General features: G+C 40.8%; 1 protein-coding gene across 8 annotated transcripts in view; it reads right to left on the reverse strand.

Annotated features, from left to right (window-relative positions):
- The window catches only part of RGS6 (regulator of G protein signaling 6), a 589,735-nt gene that overhangs the window by 179,896 nt on the left and 386,296 nt on the right, over positions 1-23,543 (reverse strand). For all 8 annotated transcript variants that reach the window (XM_079914441.1, XM_079914443.1, XM_079914442.1 and 5 more), the window contains exon 3: positions 19,793-19,892. In XM_079914441.1, coding sequence (XP_079770567.1) covers positions 19,793-19,892 — 100 coding nt within the window. The remainder of the gene's footprint in view (positions 1-19,792; positions 19,893-23,543) is intronic.

The raw sequence follows: 23,543 nt of genomic DNA on the forward strand, positions 1-23,543 counted from the left end.
TTGGTTTGAGTAGGCTAGTGCCCTAGTTCCCAAAGCAGAAGTCTCAAAATCAATTATGACTATATATGTATATGTAGGTGTGTGTATATATACATAGATGGATTTATGGCTGTGCTTCTGCTGAGGACATTTTAACAAACTCTAGAAGCTTTAAAAGTTCTTATCAAAGAGAAATTCTGGAAATAATCAAATCAACTACAGTACTCTTGAGATAAATATGCAACTTTCCAACGTGACTATTTGAAGGGAATAATACCTACATATGTATATATTCTGGCATGCTAATTAAAAATATTATATTTATATATTATTAACTGGTTGAATTTAATTCACCACGAATATAGGAATAATAGGATTACTGAGGATATCTGAAAGGTATGTTGCGCTACATTAGGACGTCGATAAATAAAATTTGTGTTATAGCATCATTAAACAATTTAGGCTTACTACTTGTGGAGTAATTATACCACATAGGTACGTCAATACAATTTGTTTTCAGGATTACTATTATAACATATTTTTCCACTAAAACTTTGAAAGAAACCATTTTAAACTTGTGCTTGTTTCTTTTTCAATTAATAACACCTTAATTTTCTACGATGTCATTTTCTTCACGCTACAATATGTGTGGTGCGATTTTGGCATTATACTAGCTCTCTGTGGCTGCTGTACAAATCACTACAAACTTTGTGACTTAAAACAACAGAAATTTATTCTATCACAGTTCTGAGCCAAAACCAAGGTGTTGGCAGGGCCACACTCCCTCTGGAGGCTCTAGGGGAGCTTCTGATGGCTTCTGGCACTCATTGGCTTGTGGCCACATTGCTCCAATCTCTTGCTTCTGTGGTCACATGGCCTTCTCCTCTTCTGTGTCAAATCTTTCTCTGACCCTCTTTTATAAGGATACATCTGAGGGCTTCCCTGGTGGCGCAGTGGTTAAGAATCCACCTGCCAATGCAGGGTACGCGGGTTCGAGCTCTGGTCTGGGAAGATCCCACATGCCACGGAGCAACTAAGCCTGTGCGCCACAGCTACTGAGGCTGCGCTCTAGAGCCCATGAGCCACAACTACTGAGCCCACGCACTTAGAGTCTGTGCTCCGCAACAAGACAAGCCACCGCAATGAGAAGCCCGCACACTGCAACAAAGAGTAGCCCCCGCTCGCTGCAACTAGAGAAAGCCCTCGTAGAGAAGACCCAACACAGCCAAAAATAAGTAAATTTTAAAAAAAAAGGATACATCTGGTTGCATTTAGGGCCCACCTGAGTAATCTAGGATAATCTCCCTATCTCAAGATCCATAACTTAATCACACTTGCAAAGACCCTTTATCAATATAAGATAATATTTATAGGTTACAAGAATTGGGACCTGATATCCTTGGGGGCCACTCTTCGGTCTGCTACAGGCAACCAACAAATTATCTCTAAATTGAGTCATTTTTGTCAGTTCCTTTCACTTTCAATGATACAGAAGCAGAACGAGAATAACAAAGGTCAAGAATGTTGACCAATTTGGGGTAATGCTCCAGTTGCCTAACCCAGTTCTCTTGTTTTCTGATCTGACAGAATCACAGTTTAAGAGAAAACTGATGACTCGGATTAACCCAGGGATATATTCAATTAGACCATCTAGAGGAGTGAGTGAAAAGAACTAACTTCAGACAGGCCTTCCTACACATTCTTCATACACTGAAGAATCGCAAAAGGTCAGAGCCAGAATGGACCACAGATACTGCTTAATCCAAACCTATTAATTAACAGATGAGGAAACTGAGGCCCAAAAGGCTGATGACCAGGTCAATGGTCACACAAGCAGTTTATAGCCCTAGACTCTTTCACCCAGACTGCACTGCCAAGAATCCATAAGGAAAATACATTTAAATGCTTATGTCACCATAAAGCCATTAAAAAGAAATTTGTGGCCTATGAAGAGATAGAAATATACACATGAAAAAATGTGTTGAGATAAACAGAATAAAAATCCATGTATACACCTAGCATTACAATCTGAAAATTACTGTGTCATAAACATTTACAAGGAGAGCTATGTGGGGATATTTTTTTTATAATTCTTTTTAAAAATTGTTTTTGGCCACACCTTGCAGCATGTGGGATCTTAGTTCCCCAACCAGGGATCGAACCCATGCCCCCAGCAGTGGAAGCATGAAGTCCTAAGCACTGGACCGCCAGGAAGTCCCTATGTGGGTATACTTTTAATCACGTTCATTCCTCTGTTTCTTGATTGTGAGAGAGAAGTAGAATTGGGACTAATGGGTTGAAGCAACAGGGCTGGCTGTGGATAAGTTTCAGTTCACTATAAGAAGAAGTTTCTAAAGGTCAAAGTTGTCCAAAGTGGGAATGAGAGATGATGACATTCATCCCTGGAGGTTATTAAAGCTGAGGCTGCAGAGCACTTGGCAGGAATGTGGAAGTTGTACTGATTCCCAAATTCAAACAGGCTGTATTAGATAATCTGGGCAGATGCTAAAACCAGAGGTTCCTGAGACCAGGCACATAGGGATGTCCTTGGATGTGTACTCTTAATAAGCTACCCAAGTGATTCTTGTGTTTGGGGGGAATGCATCAGACACCTAAAAGGAACTGTTCCAATTCAAGAGTCTATAATTTTCCTCATAAGGTAATGGAAACAACACTGTAATTGTAGCAAGGAATCCAGATTCTTTGTTGGTTTGGTCCCTAGGAAGCTGTGTGATTTTTGAGCATATGACATCATGTCTGTGGGACTCGATTTTCCTGTCTGCAAAAATAAGTGAGACTAGATATATCTTATGGCTCCTAGATGGTAGGAAATTGTGTTTCTGAGGGTGGCCTGGAAGAAATTAATCTTCAAACTCCCTGGAAAATTCCTCATGACATTCAGATGACAGAGAGCTGTCCTGGAATGACTGCCTAAGACAGCTGGGCAAGGCCATGCGAGCTGGCTGTTTTCCTGGAGTTGGCAGGCATTAGGCCCAGGACATGTCTGTCACATGCAGGGCAGGTGGGGAGTGGAGAAGGCTGGCAGGCTGGAAGTTGGAAACTCAGAAACCTCCCCATTTTGGCTCCAACCACCATCTTTGTAATCTATTTACTGTTCAAAAAGGAGGGTCCAAGGAGGCTGATCTGCTGTCCTGAAAGGGAGTGATAAGGTGATCAGGAAGTGCCCTTTCTGTGGGCACCCTGCCCAGAAATACTAAGCCTCTGGAAGGTGAGAGGGGTTGGCAACTATTTTTTCTTATGAATGAGCCTTCCCTCCCAAAAGGCAATGAGCCTTGGCTTTTGATCTAATACTAGGTTCTCTTTCTTCCCTACTTTCTTTCTCTAATTCTCCATCTGTGTTCCCTGAAGGTCATTTATTTGCTAAGCCTCACCCCTTATACCTCTTACTTTTTCACTATTGAGGGAGGAATTGTGTTCTAATGGCTATCTCTTGTGTTTGATCTTCCCCTAAATATACCCATTCCTTATCTCAGTACATTTACTCCCTGGGATGGCCTTCCTAACCCCGAGACATCTGACCCACAGATGAACCAATGGACATTCCTCTACTCTCTTCATTCTACCAAGGTCTGTGAATTAACCTATGAGTTCCTATCTGAGAGATGACGATGACTTCCTGATGTTGGCAGGGAAATTTCAAATCAAAATCATAGAAGATGGGAGTGGGTTAACAGATTATCTCAGGCTAAGTAAGGGACAGACTGGTACACAGCTTGCAGATGAAGATGTACAAATTTTAGTACCGAGTCATGTTCCTGGAAACCCCTGCCACTAAGGCTCTGATGACTCCCAAATCCATATCTCTTACAGAAAATGTTCTCTAGAACGTCGAAGTCCCTCATTTCCAGCACCACCTAAATGCCCATTTAAAACCTCCTACTCAGCATGACCAAGTCTGTTCCTGTGTCTTCTCTCCCACACCTAGAGCTTCCTCAAATTTTTATATTAGGTTAGGTCAATAAAGGTTATCGTTACTTTTGCTAAATTTATTTATTTAAATGTATTATGTTTATTTTTATAAAATATTTATTATTAATAAAGATCTGCCAGGACGTGGAAGCAACCTAAGTGTCCATCGACAGATGAATGGATAAAGAAGATGGGGCACATATATACAATGGAGTATTACTCAGCCATGAAAAGAAACGAAATTGAGTTATTAGTAGTGAGGTGGATGGACCTAGAGTCTGTCATACAGAGTGAAGTCAGAAAGAGAAAAACAAATACCGTATGCTAACACATAGATATGGAATCTAAAAAAAAAAAAAAAAAATGGTTCTGAAGAACCTAGGGGCAGGACAGGAATAAAGACGCAGATGTAGATAATGGACTTGAGGACATGGGGAGGGGGAAGGGTAAACTGGGACGAAGTGAGAGAGTAGCATTGATATATATACACTACCAAATGTAAAACAGATAGCTAGTGGGAAGCAGCTGCGTAGCACAGGGAGATCAGCTCGGCGCTTTGTGACCACCTAGAGGGGCGGGATAGGGAGGGTGGGAGGGAGGTGCAAGAGGGAGGGGATATGGGGATATATGTATACGTATAGCTGATTCACTTTGTGATACAGCAGAAACTAACACAACAATGTAAAGCAATTATACTCCAATAAAGATGTTAAAAAAATTAAAAAGATCTGCCCACTAAAGTTAGATCAGATATTTAAAGTCCAGCAGACAGAAAAGAAAATAACACGATGGGAAAAGGTTTTATTTTTAAGCATCAACAATCCAAATAGGTGTTTTCTATCCAGGCTCTGTATAGGTCCTGCAGGAATTCACCAGATAAATCTAATTTGTAAGGTAGAAGGTCAAGAAATGCCTACCATCTCTTATGTCACTGATTCCAACTGATATATACCAACACATTAGGAAGGTTATAAACAAATGTACCACAAAGCCTGCTTCAAAAGGGACTCATCTGAAAAAAACAACATGCACTCAACTCTGATCTTTTTGTGTCAGTGGGTTCCATGGGTCCCTTTGATGGCCACCTGTGAATTCTAGAAAACTTTCAGTGTTCTGCTCTTCTTACAGCTACATCTTTCCCCCACCTCTATGCTCATTTCTCAATAATTCTTTTTCTCAAAGTCCATATCGCCCAGGTTTTTTTTTTTTCTCAAATACATTCTTGTTCTGGGACCACCTTCTTTACTCTAAAACCTTCAGTTTGGAGTTTCTCACCCAGACTCACTCGTTTCATCCATTACAAATGTATACATCTGCATATTTCTGTGTATTATGTTTATTTGGTGTAGATCATTAACAGGTGCTTCTTCACTTTTTTAACCTTTGAGATGATTTGGGTAAGTTGGGGAGATGTTCAACTCAGCACAGTAGCTGGACAGCACAGAGGTGGGCCTCCCAGCAGGGCTACTTCCTGCAGATGAGTATGATTCTGATCTTTGATTTTTACCAGGCTGCTGAGAAAGTGGTGATCAGTAGCTTTGCAGGGCTTGTGTTAGTGAGGGCATCTTGAATGCACTGGGACACATGCTCCTCATCAATATAGTCTTTGGGAGGAATCTTGCACTTCTCAGCTTTCACCAGAGGTCCCTCACTGTTGTGTTGTCTCTTCTTCCTCACTGAAATCACTTTCAGTTTACTCAGGTGGTTGGCCACATGTAGGTATGGACAGTTTGTTGTCCAGCAGTGGAAGAGAGAAACACTGTGTTGGTTAAACCAGCCTCATTATGTCCATCATTCTTAACCTTTACGTCTCAATCTTTACTAAGGAAATGGAGTCCCAATACAGAAGAGATAAAGCTACTCCCAACTGCTGGTCACAGAGGGGAAACTCTGATGTTGGTGATAAAACTGCTGACATGTTTGAAAGGGTGTTTGCTGGTTTGTGATGGGAGACTGGCTACTTCACAAATGGTTAGAAAGATTGGTGGAGGCTGCTGAGGACGAGCAAAGGCTGCGAGGTAGGCCAATGACTGTTCTGTAGACACAGCTTCCACTGGCGCAGTAACAGAGCGGCCGCATATTCATGGATTTCTACTTGGGTTTGGTATGATGTCAGCAATCGAGATTTTCTCTGTATGTGGCTCTCTACTCTAGTGCCAGCAACTTTAGGAGGATGAAGAGGAATAATGATTTCCTGAAATACCGTCCCAGGGCTTTTCTCTCGGGGAGGTTGGTGGGGGTTAAGAGCTAAGGGCTGCTGTGCTGGTGCTAGCACTCTGGCTCTGGGTCTGAACATAATGCTCATGGGATTGGCTGCAACTGTGACTCATCCAAAAGCATTACAATGGAATTCTTCATTGGTGTAGACTGAAGTTCTTGGGTATTGGCTGGAGTTGCGAATGACTTTCCTGTGTTCTAATGGTTTTTTTTTCCTGTGCCACGGCAGGTGCTGGCTGAATGACATGTTTGATACTCTGAACAGGTTGAGCATGAGATTTCTCTTCTGTCATGGGCTTGACGAGCTACCTCAGCCCCCAGCCTGTGCTGTGCTGGTTGTATGGGACCGGATATTGCTGGACAGTAGACACTGAGTTAGTGTCTGGTTAAGCGGTGGTGGTTAATCAGAAGGTGAGTATGTTGGCAAAATGCATTCTAACTCAATAGAATGGTCTGCTGATGCTACTAGCATCCGAGTCTTTTGAGAACTCCATCATTTAAACAGAGTGGGTTCTTAGCTTTCCCCAATGACTGGTGATGGTTAAGCATGTCTCAGGGCTGTTGTTAGTTACCATTCATCCATATGCTTTTCAGATCCCTGAATTCTGTGGTTATTGTCTCTTGTGTTTGGAAACAATTCTCCATGGATCTCTCACACAGTGGTACATCTTGAGAGTGAGGCATTGCTTGCCCTTTATATTGGACTATGTTTTCAAGGACATTTAGTCCAAGGATGATGTTTACTTTCCATGTTCGATGATTATAATAACGGCCTCCAACTTCGGGATTACATCTTTTAAAAAATCCTTTATTATGATTTTGTGGCATTTCAGAAGAGAAAAGATGTATGTATTCAATCCATCATGTTAACTTGGATCCAATTTTGAATGAGTTACCTTATGCCTCACATTAGTCACCAAGTCCTATCAATCTTATATTCTACTTTTTCCTCAGATGTCTGGTATCTTACTATTCTTTCACAGTGGGCCCTGGAGGCACAGGTCCTGCCACTGACAAGGTGTGTGACCAAGGAAAAGTAATGACTGCTCTTGAATTTGCAGTTTCCCCGATTATAAGATGGAAAAGATACCAGTTCTTCTCTTAAAGGATTTCTGTGAAGATTAAATTTGGCGTGGCTCTAAAGCTGTGGTTTCAGCTGATGCTGTGGTGGTTACTCCTTATTTTCTACTTAGACTCCCTCATCTAAAGCCTCCCTAAGTAGTCTCAGATTCCCTATCTCTTCCTGCTCAATCTTTCATCCACTTCTAACACATAGATATGATTTCTCCTCCTATTTAAAAACCTCTAATGGCAACCCATTACCTTTGGGATACAATCCACAAGTCAAAGTTCATTTTTAATCTAATTATGGTGAAAACTCATATCCTTTTTATAAAAAAATATCTTTATTGGAGTATAATTGCTTTGCAATGTTACGTTAGTTTCTGCTGTATAATAAAGTGAATCAGCTATACATTTACATATATCCCCATATCCCCTCCCTCTTGCACCTCCCTCCCACCTTCCCTATCCCACCCCTCTAGGTGGTCACAAAGCACTGAGCTGATCTCCCTGTGTGATGCGGCTACCTCCCACTAGCTATCTATTTTACATTTGGTAGTGTATACATGTCCATGCCACTCTCTTTGTCCCAGATTACCCTTCTCCCTCCCCGTGTCCTCACCTCCATTCTCTACGTCTACGTCTTTATTCCTGTCCTGTCCCGAGGTTCGTCAGAACTTTCTTTTTTTTTAAGATTCCATATATACGTGTTAGCATACAGCATTTGTTTTTCTCTTTCTGACTTACTTCACTCTGTATGAGAGACTCTAGGTCCATCCAACTCACGACAAATAACTCAATTTTATTTCTTTTTATGGCTGAGTAATATTCCATTGTATATATGTGCCACGTCTTCTTTATCCATTCATCTGTCAATGGATACTTACGTTACTTCCATATCCTGGCTATTGTAAATAGTGCTGCAATGAACACTGTGTTACATGTCTCTTTTTGAATAATGGTTTTCTCAGGGTATATGCCCAGTAGTGGGATTGCTGGGTCATATGGTAGTTCTATTTTTAGTTTTTTAAGGAACCTCCATAATGTTCTCCATAGTGGCTGTATCAATTTACATTCCCACCAACAGTGCAAGAGGGTTCCCTTTCCCCCACACCCTCTCCAGGATTTATTACTTGTAGATTTTTTGATGATGGCCATTCTGACTGGTGTGAGGTGATACCTCATTGTAGTTTTGATTTGCATTTCTCTAATGATTAGTGATGTTGAGCATCCTTTCATGTGTTTGTTGGCAATCTGTATATCTTCTTTGGAGAAATGTCTATTTAGGTCTTCTGCCCATTTTTGGATTGGGTTGTTTGTTTTTTTGATATTGAGCTGCATGAGCTGCTTGTATATTTTGGAGATTAAATCTTTGTCAGTTGCTTTGTTTGCAAATATTTTCTCCCATTCTGAGGGTTGTTTTTTCGTTTTGTTTACGGTTTCCTTTGCTGTGCAAAAGATTTTAAGTTTCATTAGGTCCCACTTGTTTATTTTTGTTTTTATTTCCATTTCTCTAGGACATGGGTCAAAAAGGATCTTGCTGTGATTTATGTCATAGAGTGTTCTGCCTATGTTTTCCTCTAAGAGTTTCATAGTTTCTATTCTTACATTTTGGTCTTTAATCCATTTTGAGTTTATTTTTGTGTATGGTGTTATGGAGTGTTCTAATGTCATTCTTTTACATGTAGCAGTCCAGGTTTCCTAGCACCACTTATTGAAGAGGCTGTCTTTTCTCCATTGTATATTCTTGCCTCCTTTATCAAAGATAAGGTAACTGTATGTGCGTGGGTTTATCTCTGTGTTTTCTATCCTGTTCCAGTGATCTGTATTTCTGTTTTTGTGCCAGTACCATACTGTCTTGATTACTGTAGCTTTGTAGTATAGTCTGAAGTCCGGGAGCCTGATTCCTTCAGCTCCATTTTTCTTTCTCAAGATTGCTTTGGCTATTCGGGGTCTTTTGTGATTCCATACAAATTGTGAAATTTTTTGTTCTATTTCTGTGAAAAATGCCATTGGTAGTTTGATAGGGATTGCACTGAATCTGTACACTGCTTTGGGTAGTAGAGTCATTTTCACAATGTTAATTCTTCCAATCCAAGAACATGGCATGTCTCTCCATCTGTTTGTATCATCTTTAATTATTTTCATCAGTGTCTTATAGTTTTCTGCACATGGGTCTTTTGTCTCCTTAGGTACATTGATTCCTAGGTATTTTATGCTTTTTGTTGCAATGGTAAATGGGAGTGTTTCTTTAATTTCGCTTTCAGATTTTTCATCATTAGTGTATAGGCATGCAAGAGATTTCTGTGCATTAATTTTGTATCCTGCTACTTTACCAAATTCATGGATTAGCTCTAGTAGTTTTCTGGTAGCATCTTTAGGATTCTCTATGTATAGTATCATGTCATCTGCAAACAGTGACTGTTTTACTTCTTATTTTCCAATTTGGATTCCTTTAATTGCTTTTTTTTCTCTGATTGCTGTGGCTAAAACTTCCAAAACTATGTTGAATAACAGTGGTGAGAGTGGGCAACCTTGTCTTGTTCCTGATCTTAGTGGAAATGGTCTCAGTTTTTCACCACTGAGAATGCTGTTGGCTGTGGGTTTGTCATATATGGCCTTTATTATGTTGAGGTGAGTTCCCTCTATGCCTACTTTCTGGAGGGTTTTTATCATAAATGGGTGTTGAATTTTATCAAAAGCCTTCTCTGCATCTATTGAGATGATCATATGGTTTTTCTCCTTCAATTTGTTAATATGGTGCATCACATTGATTTGTGTATATTGAAATATCCTTGCATTCCTGGGATAAACCCCACTTGATCATGGTATATGATCCTTTTAATGTGCTGTTGGATTGTGTTTGCTAGTATTTTGTTGAGGATTTTTGCATCTATGTTCATCAGTGATATTAGCCTGTAGTTTTCTTTTTTTGTGACATATTTGTCTGCTTTTGGTATCAGGGTGATGGTGGCCTCGTAGAATGAGTTTGGGAGTGTTCCTGCCTCTGCTATATTTTGGAAGAATTTGAGAAGGATAGGTGTTAGCTCTTCTCTAAATGTTTGATAGAATTCACCTGTGGAGCCATCTGGTCCTGGGCTTTTGTTTATTGGAAGATTTTTAATCACAGTCTGAATTTCAGTGCTTGTGATTGGTCTATTTGTATTTTTCCTGGTTCAGTTACCTTGCTACTTCATCTGCTGTGTATTTCTCTGTCTTCTCATTTAGCTTAACTTACTGTGTTTGGGATCTCCTTTTCGCAGGCTGCAGGTTTGTAGTTCCTGTTGTTTTTGGTGTCTGCCCCCAGTGGGTAAGGTTGGCTCAGTGGGTTGTGTAGGCTTCCTGGTGGAGGGGACTGGTGCCTGTGTTCTGGTGGATGAGGCTGGATCTTGTCTTTCTGGCGGGCAGGACCACCTCTGGTGGTGTGTTTTGAGGTGTCTGTGAACTTAGTATGATTTTAGGCAGCCTCTCTGCTAATGGGTGGGGTTGTGTTCCTGTCTTGCTAGTTGTTTGGCATGGGGTGTCCAGCACTGGAGCTTGCTGGTGATTGAGTGGAGCTGGGTCTTAGCGTTGAAACGTAGATCTCTGGGAGAGCCCTCACCAAATGATATTACGTGGGGCTGGGAGGTCTCTGTTGGTCCAATGTCCTGAACTCAGCTCCCACATCAGAGGCTCAGGCCTGACACCCAGCCGGAGCACCAAGACCCTGTCAGCCACACGGTCTTCCCTCTTGCTGCTGGACTCTGTGTGGACCACCACCCTGTCCTCATCACAGAGGGATGCTTTCACGTAGGTAGTTGTGGAAGGAATGCGTCACACACTGGTGGAGAGGCGGGGTGTTGGACAACCCGACGGGCTCCAACAATGGGTGAAACTCTGTTAATCACTTTTTGTGTGGAATCCACAGCTGTAAGGATGAGAGGGACAGAACTTGAAGGGTATACAGCAGGTGCCTCGCTTGTGTCTTGTTGTCCCATAGGCTGTTAGCCGTCAGCTTTGGATTTCATTCCTTGTTGCCAAAAACACTTGTGGGTCCACATCCGGCGGTGGTTGGGGATCAGGGTCTCTCACGGAAGCCGTAGTCCCCTGAAAGCACAGCTACCGCATGGAAAGGAGTGCCACCTCAGCTCCTCGCCACTGGCCTCTCCACAGGGCTCCAGGGATTCTTAAAGTGGCATACTGCTTTTCACATGAGAAATAAGCATGTTTTTGAAGATCTGCTAGTATTGTAGGATCCTCTGTGGAGGTGGGGGGTGGCTGTGGCTCACTTCAGGGACAGACACTGGCAGCAGTAGTTCTGGGAAGCCTAAACTTCATAACCTTTTAATTCCTGTGGCTGCTCTGCCAGTGTGTTCCTCTCCTCAAACACATATATTACCGTATCTTAAACTCCAGCCACATAAACAAGCTCGTCCCTGCTGAAACCTGGCATAGGTTTCCTGTATTTGAGCCTCTGGAAATTCTATTTTCTCCACTTGGAATGACCTTCCTCCATTTCCTCCTCATGAGTAAGGCCTAGTTCTAAAATTATTTCCTGTGGTAGATCATTAGAATATTGGCCTCCAATGAATCATGTCTCCCTATTGTCAATGTGACACTGCTACTCCTACACCAGGAGATGGAGTTGGTTTCTCCATCCTCTTCAATCTAGGCTGGTCTTGTGACTTTCCTTGAAGAATAGATTGTGGTGGACTTGACATTGTATGAGTTCTGGAGGCTGGGCCTTAAGAAGCCTTTCTGTTTTCATCCTCTGTCTCTTGGAACTCTGAAACCAACAGGCTGTGAAGCAGTCCAGTCTAGCCTACTGGGGGATACGAGGAGATGTGGAGGAGAACTGAAGCCTCAGCGAAGAGTAGGCACCACAGCCAAGCAAGTGAGTGAGGCCATCATAGACCCTCTAGCCTCAGATGAACCATCGGATGGCTAGGGCCATATGGGTGAGACCAGCAGAACAACTGCCCCAATTGCTAATTCATGGAGTCATGATCGTGAAAAATGAAAACAATCATTATGGTTTGTGGTAGTTGGTTATATAGCAATAGATAACTGATACACATCCTCAGAGAAATATTCTAGATATACTCAAGAAAAACTCATGATTCTCTCCTCTGGGCTTTGTTTATTCTTCCAGTATAGTGCATAGCTCATATAACTATTGGTCTACCTGTATCTGTTTCTCTCACTACATTAATAGCTTTTGAAAAGCAGAGATCAGGTTTCTACTCAGCATCATGTCTCCTGTGCCCACCCTAGCGCGTGGTACAGAGAAACCATGTGGGTTTATCACCCAGGTCATATACTCACCATTTCCTGAAATGCTTTTACCTGCTCTCTGGAACACATGGTCAATCATAAGTAAGATTTTTTTTTAATATCCTCAACGTTTTCAGTTAATATTCCCTTTATCTTCTTTTTTTTTTTTTTTTTTGCGGTACGCGGGCCTCTCACTGTTGTGGCCTCTCCCGTTGCGGAGCACAGGCTCCGGACGCGCAGGCTCAGCGGCCATGGACCACGGGCCCAGCCGCTCCGCGGCATGTGGGATCTTCCCGGACCGGGGCACGAACCTGTGTCCCCTGCATCGGCAGGCGGGCTCTCAACCACTGCGCCACCAGGGAAGTCCTCCCTTTAACTTCTTGTTCTTACCAAATAGGACTGCTTCCCTGTAGCCCTCTTAGGTGGTGCCTATCCTCCCTGCCCCATGCCTTATACCCCTCGGGGTTTGAAGGCAGGTAAGCAACCTCTTTGTTTCTCATGGCTTCATTCAGACTGTCTCCAATCCCTCTCTCTTCTCTAAAGAACACTCAGCTTCGACTCCCATGACATCGGGTTAAACCACCTGTACCCCTTGCTGTGAAAGTCACGTAGTGATACCTGGGTCCCAGCCTCTATTCCGTAAGGACTCACAAGCACCCTCTCTAACACTCCCCAGTAGTGATTTCAATATCCAGAGAGCTCAATCTTCCAAAATCATGACCTCTTAGAGTTCCTTGACCTCCATTCTATCTCACTTATTCCCATAGTCATACCTTCCATCTTGACACCACCAATATATTGCAACTCCTCTACAATCTCAATTTCAAACATCCACTATCTAATCACCACCTCATATATTTCCAGCCCTCTTTCTCTCACCTCCAGTTCCGAAATTCCTTTGTCATTGGAACCTACAAATTTATTGTAATCATTACTCTTCACTGTTCTTTACCATCTCATGTTCTCGCTTCCCTCCTTAGTCAGTTAAAATTTAATGGTCAGGAGGGAGGGAGACGCAAGAGGGAAGAGATATGGGAACATATGTATAACTGATTCACTTTGTTATAAAGCAGAAACTAACACACCATTGTAAAGCAATTATACCCCAATAAAGATGTTAAAAAAAAATTTAATGGTCAGGACTTCCCTGGTGGTACAGTGGTTAAGAATCTGCCTGCCAATGCAGGGGACATGGGTTCGAGCCCGGGTTCGGGAAGATCCCACATACCTCGGAGCAACTAAGCCCGTGCGCCACAGCTACTGAGCCTGTGAGCCACAGCTACTGAAGCGTGCACACCTAGAGCCCATGCTTAGCAACAAGAGAAGCCACCTCAATGAGAAGCTCACGCACCACAACGAAGAGTAGCCCCCACTCGCCGCAACTAGAGAAAGCCCGCATGCAGCAACGAAGACCCAATGCAGCCCAAAATTAATTAATTAATTAATTAATTTAAAAAAATACAGTGAGTTAATGTTTAATAAAAAACTTAATGGTCAATCATTTTAGTTATTCTCTTGCCTCTCTTTTGATTTATAACACTCTCATACTTGCTTTAGCCTTTTAAGGACTTTTAATGAAGTCTAATTTTCTACCTGATACATGCCTGAAATCAAGGGAGCTAAATGCGGCTGGAGAAAGATTTGCCTCTCTTTAAATTCATAAATATTAATAATAACCAAGAGGGTCTTTAAGCTACCTAGAAGTCAAAACTCTGTTTCCCTAGTCCAATCTCTTTACTCTCCTAAATGACTAATTCATAGCTTCTAATCTCTTCCCAGTCCTTTAACATCTCTACTGTCTTTGCTGCCCATATTACTAAGAAAATTTAAACAATTAGAAGAAAACTTCTACAAGCTCCCACCACCCCTTTATGCTTATTTGTACCTCTGTGCATTTACTATGCTTCCCTCCTCTTCCTATGAATACACTGTACATGTTTCTAGCTAAACCTACCCATGTACCTGTGCATCAGATTCAATCCCTTACCTCCTTGTCGAAATCAGTCCTTGAATTTTCCCTCTTTCTCCTGCACCATTTTTTCCTCTTTACTGAATCAGTCTCATCATCATACAAACATACTGTGACTTTCATATTAATTAGAAAACCTACATATTCTAATCTCATTTACCCATTTAGATACTACTGCACTTCTTTCTTTTAAGGAAAACTCCTACGAAGGCTAATAATATTCACTACCTCAACTCACTCTCCTCCCATTCTGACTTGAACCCACTCCAGTAAGGCTTTTTGCTCTCAATGCTTCACGGAACACGAACTTATCAAGGTCAGCAGTGAAGTCGATGTTGCTAAATTCAGCGGTCGATTCTCAGTCCTTATCTTACCTGACTATCAGTTACATTTGATATAGTAGATCAACTCGACTCTTCCTTGAAATACTTTCTAGAAAATGTGGCTTCCAAGAAACCATATATCCTCCTGATATTCCTTGTCTCCAGCTACTCTTTCTCAATTTGTTTTGCTGATTTCTTCTTTTCTCCATGTCCTCTATATACTAGCGTATCCCAAGTTTTAGGCCTTGGACTATGTTTTCTACCTACACTCACTCCTTTGGTGAGCTCATTAATTCCATGCTTTAAATACCATCCATATGCCAATGACTTATGTCCCAGCTCAAACTCTCCCTGAAAAATCTAGATCCACAAACCCAAGTGCCTACTTGTTATTTCCAGTTGAATGTATAATAGGTCCCTAAAATTTGACATGTCTAAAAATTAAGTTTTTACAAAAACAGACATATAGATGGAGCAGGTTAGAAAGCCCAGAAATAAACCCATGCACTTAATGGTCAATTAGTCTACAACAAAGCAGGCAAGGATATACAATGGAGAAAAGACAGTCTCTTCATAAGTGGTGCTGGGAAAACTGAACAGCTACATGTAAAAGAGTGAAATTAGGACGTTCTCTAACACCATATACAAAAATAAACTCAAAATGGATTAAAGACCTAAATGTAAGACCAGATATTGTAAAACTCCTAGAAGAAAACATAGGCAGAACACTCTCTGACGTAAATTGCAGCAATAGCTTTTTGGATCCATCTCCTAGAATAATGGAAATAAAAACAAAAATAAACAAATGATACCTAATTAAACTTAAAAGCTTTTGCATAGCAAAGGAAACCATAAACATGAAAAGATAACCTACTGAATGGAGAAAATATTTGCAAATGATGCAACTGACAAGGGATTAATTTCTAAAATACACAAACAGCTCATACCTCTCAATATTAAAAAAACAAACAACCAAATCAAAAAATGTGCAGAAAATTGGAATAGGCATTTCTCCAAAGAAGACATACATATGGCCACGAGGCACAAGAAAAGATGCTCAACATCACTAATTAGAAAAATGAAAATCAAAACTACAATGAGGTATCAACTCACACTGGGCAGAATGGCCATCATCAAAAAGTCTACAAATAATAAATGCTAGATAGGGTGTGGAGTAAAAGGAACCCTCCTATACTGCTGGTGGGAATGTAAATTGGTGCAGCCACTATGGAGAACAGTATGGAGGTTCCTTAAAAAACTAAAAATAGAGTTACCATATAATCCTGCAATCCTACTCCTGGGCATATATCTAGATAAAACTATAACTCAAAAAGATACATGCACCCCAATATTCATTGCAGCACTATTTACAATTGTCAAGACATGGAAGCAACCTAAGTGTCCACTGACAGATGAATGGATAAAGAAGATATGGTATATATATATATATATATATATATATATATACACACACACACACACATACATACACAATGGAATATTACTCAGTCATAAAGAAGAATGAAATAATTATTTGCAGCATCATGGATGGACCCAGTGATTATCATACAAAGTGAAGTAAGCCAGACAGAGAAAGACAAATACCATATAATATTGCTTACATGTGGAATCTAAAAAAAAATGATACAAATGAACTTATTTACAAAACAGAAATAGACCCACAGACATAGAAAACAAACTTATGGTTACTAAAGGGGAAAGGGCGGGGAGAGATAAATTAGGAGTTTAAGATTAACATATATACACTACTATATATAAAATAGATAACCAACAAGCACCTACTGTATAGCACAGGGAACTCAATATTTTTTAATAACTCAATATTTTGTAATAATAATAAAATAATATACATATATATGTATAACTGAATCACGTTGCTGTACACCTGAAGCTAACACAACATTGTAAATCAACTGTACTTCAATTAAAAAATAAAAATGAAAATAAATTTTTTGATTTCTTACACTTCAGCTAAACCAACAAACAACCCCCCTGCCCCATTCACAGTCTTTGTCATTGAACTTAATGGCAACTCTGTTCTTCTAGTCACTCAAGCCCGAAAGTGTAGAGTCATCATCAATTCCTTTCTTTCTCTCATATTCTACATCAGATCTATCCGCAAATACTATTCTGCCTTTAAGCTTGAATTGGAATCTGACCACTTCACATATCTCCAATGCTGACAGCCTAGTCTGAGTCACCATTTTTACAATAGCCTCCTATCTGGTGCTTAACCTCCCAACTCCCCAGAGTATGTAGAAAGCAACAGAGTGATCCTGTTGAAATATAAGTCAGATCATTTCACCCCATGCTCAAAGTCCTCCAGGGGCCTTATAATGACCAAGACGCTACACGATCTAGCTCACCATCACTCTGACTTCATCTCTATTATCCTTTCTTTTCTTCACTCTATTCTAGTTCCCTCTTCTTAGTTCCTCAAAACACCAGGAACATGCCTGCCTTGGAGTTTTAGCACTGGCTTTCGGGAATGTTTGTTCCCTCAATATCCACATAATGCAACCCCTCATCTCCGTCCATCTTTACTCAAATGTTACCTTCTCAGGAAGTTCTTGCTTGGCTACTAGTTCCAAAATTTTAACACTCCTATCCCCTTTTCATACTTATTTTCTTCATTGGTCTTTATCACTGTGGAAATTCTGCAAATTTTCCTTATTTATTTTGTTATCTCCTCTACTAGAATCTAAATTCCATGAGAGCAGAAATTCTGACCTGTTTCATTTACTTCTGAATCCCCAGTGCCCAACAATGCTTAGAAAATGGTAAATACCCAGTAAATATTTGTTGAGTGAATGACCAGGTATACTGAAAGAAGAACCAGATGGAACTTTAATAAATAAAAATAGGATAATTGAAATAAACACCTGAAAGCTAGACTAAAGGTAAAATTATTTTTCAGAGAACACCACAATGTCAATGAAAGAGATATATGTCATTGTTCATCTTATGAAACTGGCATAAATTTGGTACTGAAACTAGCATAAATTTGGTACCCAAACCAGCAAGCAGGGTAAATAAGAAAACCAACAGACCAATCTTGCCCACGAAAATAGATACAAAATCCTGAACAACATTTTATCAAGCAAAATCCAGAAATGAGTGAAAAAATATAATATATACTAGCCAATATTAGGGTATAATTCCATTTATATAAATTTCAGAATGAGAGAATACTAAGAATGCAAGCATCTTTCATTACCCAAATCTACTTGGTACTTGAGTTCAGACAGTGACAGTCTGAATAATAAGTTGGGATACTTATGGGTATCTCAACTGAGTACATTTATTTTTTAAAGTAACATATAGTATATTGACTCTTTTGGGGTTTTTTTGGTGTGCTGTTCTATGAATCTTGACCTATGTATAGATTCATGTCACCAACACTAACCCAATCAGAATACAGAACTGTTACGTCACTCCAAAACTCCCCCAACTTCCAATCCCTGGCAACTATTGATCCATTCTCTATCACTATAGTTATTTTTTTTTGGTTTAGTTATTTTTTAGAATGTCCTACAAATGGATACATATAGTATCTAACCCTCTGAGATGGATTTTTTTCATTCAGACAAATGACTTCGAGATTAATCCAAGTTGGTACATACATCAATAGTTCTCTCCTTTTTATTGCTGGATATGGATGTACCACAGTCTGTTTATTCATTCACCCACTGAAGGACATCTGGGCTGTTTCCAGTCTTTAGAGATGATGAATAAAGTTTCTACGAATATTGACAAGTTTTTGTCTGAAGGTAAGTTTTCATTTCTCTTGGATAAGTACCTAGGAGTGGGATTGCTGGGTCACATGGTAAGGATATGTTTAACTTTGTAAGAAACTTCCAGAGTAGCTGCATCATTTTACCTTCCCACCAACAGCATATGACAGTTCCAGTTGCTCCATAACCTCACTGACACTTGGTATTGTCAGCATTTTTATTTTAGCCATTCTATTGGTGTGCAGTAGAAACTTAGTCCTTTTGTTTCCCCCAAATGGGAAAGCAAATAGCTAGATTTTGATAGTTAGGGAATCATCTAAAATTTTATCTTAATTTATTTGGTTATTGGTTTGGATAGTAAAGGATACACACCTATGTGGAAAGATTGTGAGGAAAAGCAACAATTTGCTTAATATAAAAGTAGATAGTGGTTCCTCTGGTGGAAAAGGAGGTAGATGCCATCCACTACGTTCCCTAGAGGCTCTAAGGTACCGAGGATGTGTTCTTTATGAAGCAGCATGGTGGTACATGTGACCTGTTCTATTCTTCTTGAAACTATACGGATGTGTTTGATAGATTTCACAATTAACAATTTTTAAAGAGATATTTGAGCACAGAAAACACACAAAAACCCCGAAGTAATGCAGAAAAACATTTTAAAACCACTTCTTTCAAGAGTTCAAGTACAATGAGTTAAAACACTATAAAGCATTTTGTAGAATTTGAATATAAGACTTTTTTTTTTTTTTTTTTTGCGGTACACGGGCCTCTCACTGTTGTGGCCTCTTGCGTTGCGGAGCACAGGCTCCAGACGCGCAGGCTCAGTGGCCATGGTTGACGGGCCCAGCCGCTCCGTGGCATGTGGGATCTTCCCAGACCGGGGCACGAACCCGTGTCCCCTGCATCAGCAGGTGGACTCTCAACCACTGCGCCACCAGTGAAGCCCCATAAGACTTTTTTTTAAAGCTTGTTTAAAACTAAAATAATTTCTTTAATATTTCTGCGCTTGTGTACACCCCATAGGCCAAATGGCTGATGGGCTAGCCAGTTTATTAAGGAGTTTGTTTCTTTCCAGAAGCCTCAACCATAGGCTGGTCATGGTTAGACCATTCTTAATGACTGGCAAACAGTAGCTTCTTCCTAGAAACCAGGATCAGAGCTTGACTTTATATAAGAAGCACGGTGAACATATCATCTTTGCTATTCACAAACTATTAGACACCTCCCAGGTCACAGTCAAAGCTACACAACACTTCAGCAACACTTCCTTGTTGCCATCAACATCTTGTAAGGAGAACATTTACCTGTGACAACACTGGGGATCTTGGAGAGAAAGCTCTTGACTGTTCTGATAGGCACACCACCTGTCTTGTCATCTTGCATCTTTGTAATGATGTCTTCAATCTGAAAGAGAGGAGAGCAAAGAAGTGTTATTGTATCTCACAAAGTAATAGTAAACAGTACCTTTATAAACAGCCAAAATGTGGGCACATGGATGCCAATAAGAGGTATTAGGAAAAGCCTCTGCCTCAGCCAGTAAACTTAGTAGCAGGATCTGCTATGGGCCAAGTGCTGGGGAGAGGGAGGCCAGGGGGTTATATATAATAGCATAAAGCATGGTCTGTAAGAACAACCGCTTGCTCCCAGTTCAGCAAGTAAGGAGAAAGAAATTCTTGACAGGATTGGATCCAACATGCAATTCAATATGTATGTGACGAAATTCCTCCTCTTTCCTGAATTGGGTTTATATATAGGTTGAACCATATGAAGTTTCCACATTCAACCTAAAAATGGCAATTTCCTATAGTTTAACCTAACATATTAACATGCTGCTGTTAGAAGTATAGGCGGGGCTGCCTCTGGGACCAGAGAAGGATTCAGCCAGAGTCACATCGGGGAAAAAATAAAAGAGTATAAATCAAGATATGGAAAGTACTGATCTGGAGAAGTTGGAGGACAAGTGTCACGGTTGTGAGTGGTGGCACGAGGGGGGTCATCTTTAGCCAGGACTAAGATGGAACAAGAACAGGATCCTCGGGCTTCCCTGGTGGCGCAGTGTTGAGAGTCCACCTGCCGATGCAGGGGACACGGGTTCGTGTCCCGGTCTGGGAGGATCCCACATGCTGCAGAGCGGCTGGGCCCGTGAGCCATGGCTACTGAGCCTGCACGTCCGGAGCCTGTGCTCCGCAATGGGAGAGGCCACAACAGTGAGAGGCCCGCGTACTGAAGAAAAAAAAGAACAGGATCCTCTCCTTTTGGACTAGAGAAGACCACACTATCATGAGAAAGACCATGGTGGGCTACGGCTTGGAGCCAGGTGAAATTGTATTGACGAGACAAGATACTGTGTACATAGACTGAAAACAGAACAGAGAAGATGGACTACCAAGGAGGTAGGTGCCTAAACTGGGAAACCAATCTGTAGCTGAGAATTTACAAGCCAGATGCAATTTCCTGGGCAGAAATATTCGGAATAGGATACAGAGCAAACTGTAAAAAGGACATAGATCTTTTTGTTTGTTGAGTGGTAGGGAAGGGCAACTGGAAAAGGGAAGAAGATAGTGCTTAGTTTTATCACATATTTTGTTCCCCTGAGCAACAGAATGTATTTGAAACATCAGGATGGATTCTCTGAGTGCTTCCAGAGTAGAGTCACATAATTTTAAGTCTAGACATTTAAAGCTGGAGTTCACCTAGTCTAATGTACTAGCATAGCAATTTGTGAGTAAGTTTCTCAAATCACATGACTAACAACTTATTTGAAAGAAATAGGTAACTTGTCAGAGACAAAGTTAGCATAAGATATAACATAATAATAATGATAATATATAATAGCCAAAATATATTAAGAATGTATTATGTAGGTACGATTCTAAGTACTATAGATATATTATCCTATTTAATTCCCATGATTACTTCATAGCCTAGATTCCACTATTATCCCCATTTTCAGATAAAGAAGCTGAGATTTAGTGAGGTGTATCCATCAGGGTAGACTAAGTTAAGCTGTGGTAACAAATAACCCTCGAAATCACAATGGTTTAATGTAACCAAGTTTATTTTTCTCTCATGCTACAAGTCTATCGGAGATCACCAGGAGGACTCTGTTCAGTGTAGTTACCCTGGGACCGAGGCTGACGGAGTAGCCACCATCTCGAATGTTGTTGCTCATTGTGTTAGAGAGACAAGAGAGAATTCTGGAGACTCTTGCATGAGTTGTTGCATGTTATAGCCCAGACGTTACTATAATAATATCACATTTCTTTGGACAGGACGAGTCACCACCCAACCACAAAGGAACCAGGGGGTCCAGTCTTCTGGGTGCCAGGAAGAGAGGGGAGAGGACCATCTGTGAGCAGCATCAGTGACAGCACAGAGATTAAACCACCTTCCCAAGGTCACACAGCTACCCAGTGGTGGATCTGAGCTTGAACCCAGCCACATATCCCAGAGATCAGGCTTCTAAACCCTGGGGTGCTCTGTCACCCAGTAAGAGTCTCAGAGGAGCAGCCAAGCAGGAAGACCATTCTCCCCTGGATATTTCTTGGTTTCCCAGAGAAGAACTGATAGTGAGAAGCAATCTTAAGCTCCCTGCCCTTAGGCAGTGGTTGAATATATCACACCAGGAAAAAGGGTCATTCTCTGAAGACCTGTATTCTGTTAGATGACAGGATAAGGAGGAATTTCAACCACATTCTTGTTAATAGTCTCAGCTAGAGCCCCACCTTTTGTCCTCTAAACTCAACTCAACGATTCACAGTAGTTTGAGTATTTATTACTTACTGATAGTTAAGGAGAGTTATTCCTAGAAAAATGATCAGATTTTCAAAGTAATCTATGCTTTTGATCTAGTGTGCTATGTGAAACCAGAAGTATCAGTTACATTGCTGCTTTTTACAAAATGGCCAGAAAATCACTGGGAATTGGAGGAAAGCCAATATTTCAATTCAGTTAGACCCCTGACTTGACATTAGTTGGTAAAGGTTCCAGTCTGTTCTGATGTGGACTGGATTTAAAAACTGACAGAGGACATCTCCATGATTGTTTTTTCCTCTGCTCTGTTTAGTTGCTTTATCACACCATTGAATCTTAAAAGGACCTGTCTACTAAAGAAGAAGACCTATCCTCTTATGTTGGCCCACAATGTACCAAGAGGTAGATCACTCGTCAGAGGTTACAGCTAGATCCAAAGGACAATCTCCTTAAATGACCAGAAAGGGGATAACGTTCTAGCAATAGTTTACAGCATCAGAGGTGTAGAAAAATGTTTCATTGATCCCCAATTCTTGACTCCTTCCCAGAATTAATAGACACCCAGATCCTTGTTCTGGCCTCATGGTGGGTGGAAAGTCTGCTTCTTGACTTTGGGGCTTAGCCATGTGACTTGCCTGGCTAATGGGATGTTATTGAATGTGATGTGAGCAGAGGCTTTCAATGCACCTGGATGGTGATGCTTACCCGCTTCCCTGGCCCTCCTGCATCAGATAGTTGTTGTTCCAAGGAAGGTGAGAGACATCTAGAGCAGAAGGGACCCAACCCATAGCTAGACAGTCAAAACTCAGCTGACCTGCAGACTCATGAGTGAGAAACGCATGTTTATTGTTGTATGCCACTGAGTTTGGAGTGATTTGCTATGCAGAAAAATTGTGGCTCTAGCTGACTGATACACAGGGCTCTGAAAAAAATGCATTTGTCAAAATTGATGAAGCCACAACAAATAATAAGAATCAATAAACCTTAGAGGTAGGGCATCCTAGAATCCAACCCTTTTAAAGAATGCAGAAATTCCATCTACACCATTCACCATGTGCTTAAAAATTCTTAGGGTGTATTCTACCAATATTATGTCAGGCAAATTTGTGATAGCTGAGTTTGATTCCATAGCATGGTCCACTGTGACATCAGCTAATAATACTGTCTCTGAAATTTTTTTCATGGTTTCTGGCGAAATGCTAAGAGTACAGACCTACCAAAAGATCAAAAGTGGGCTCCCAGGAGCTTATATAAATTATAATGACAAACATTTTCAGGACATCTATGTTATGATCAATACTG

Source organism: Stenella coeruleoalba (assembly GCF_951394435.1).
Source record: "Stenella coeruleoalba genome assembly, chromosome: 2".
Lineage (NCBI taxonomy): Eukaryota > Metazoa > Chordata > Mammalia > Artiodactyla > Delphinidae > Stenella > Stenella coeruleoalba.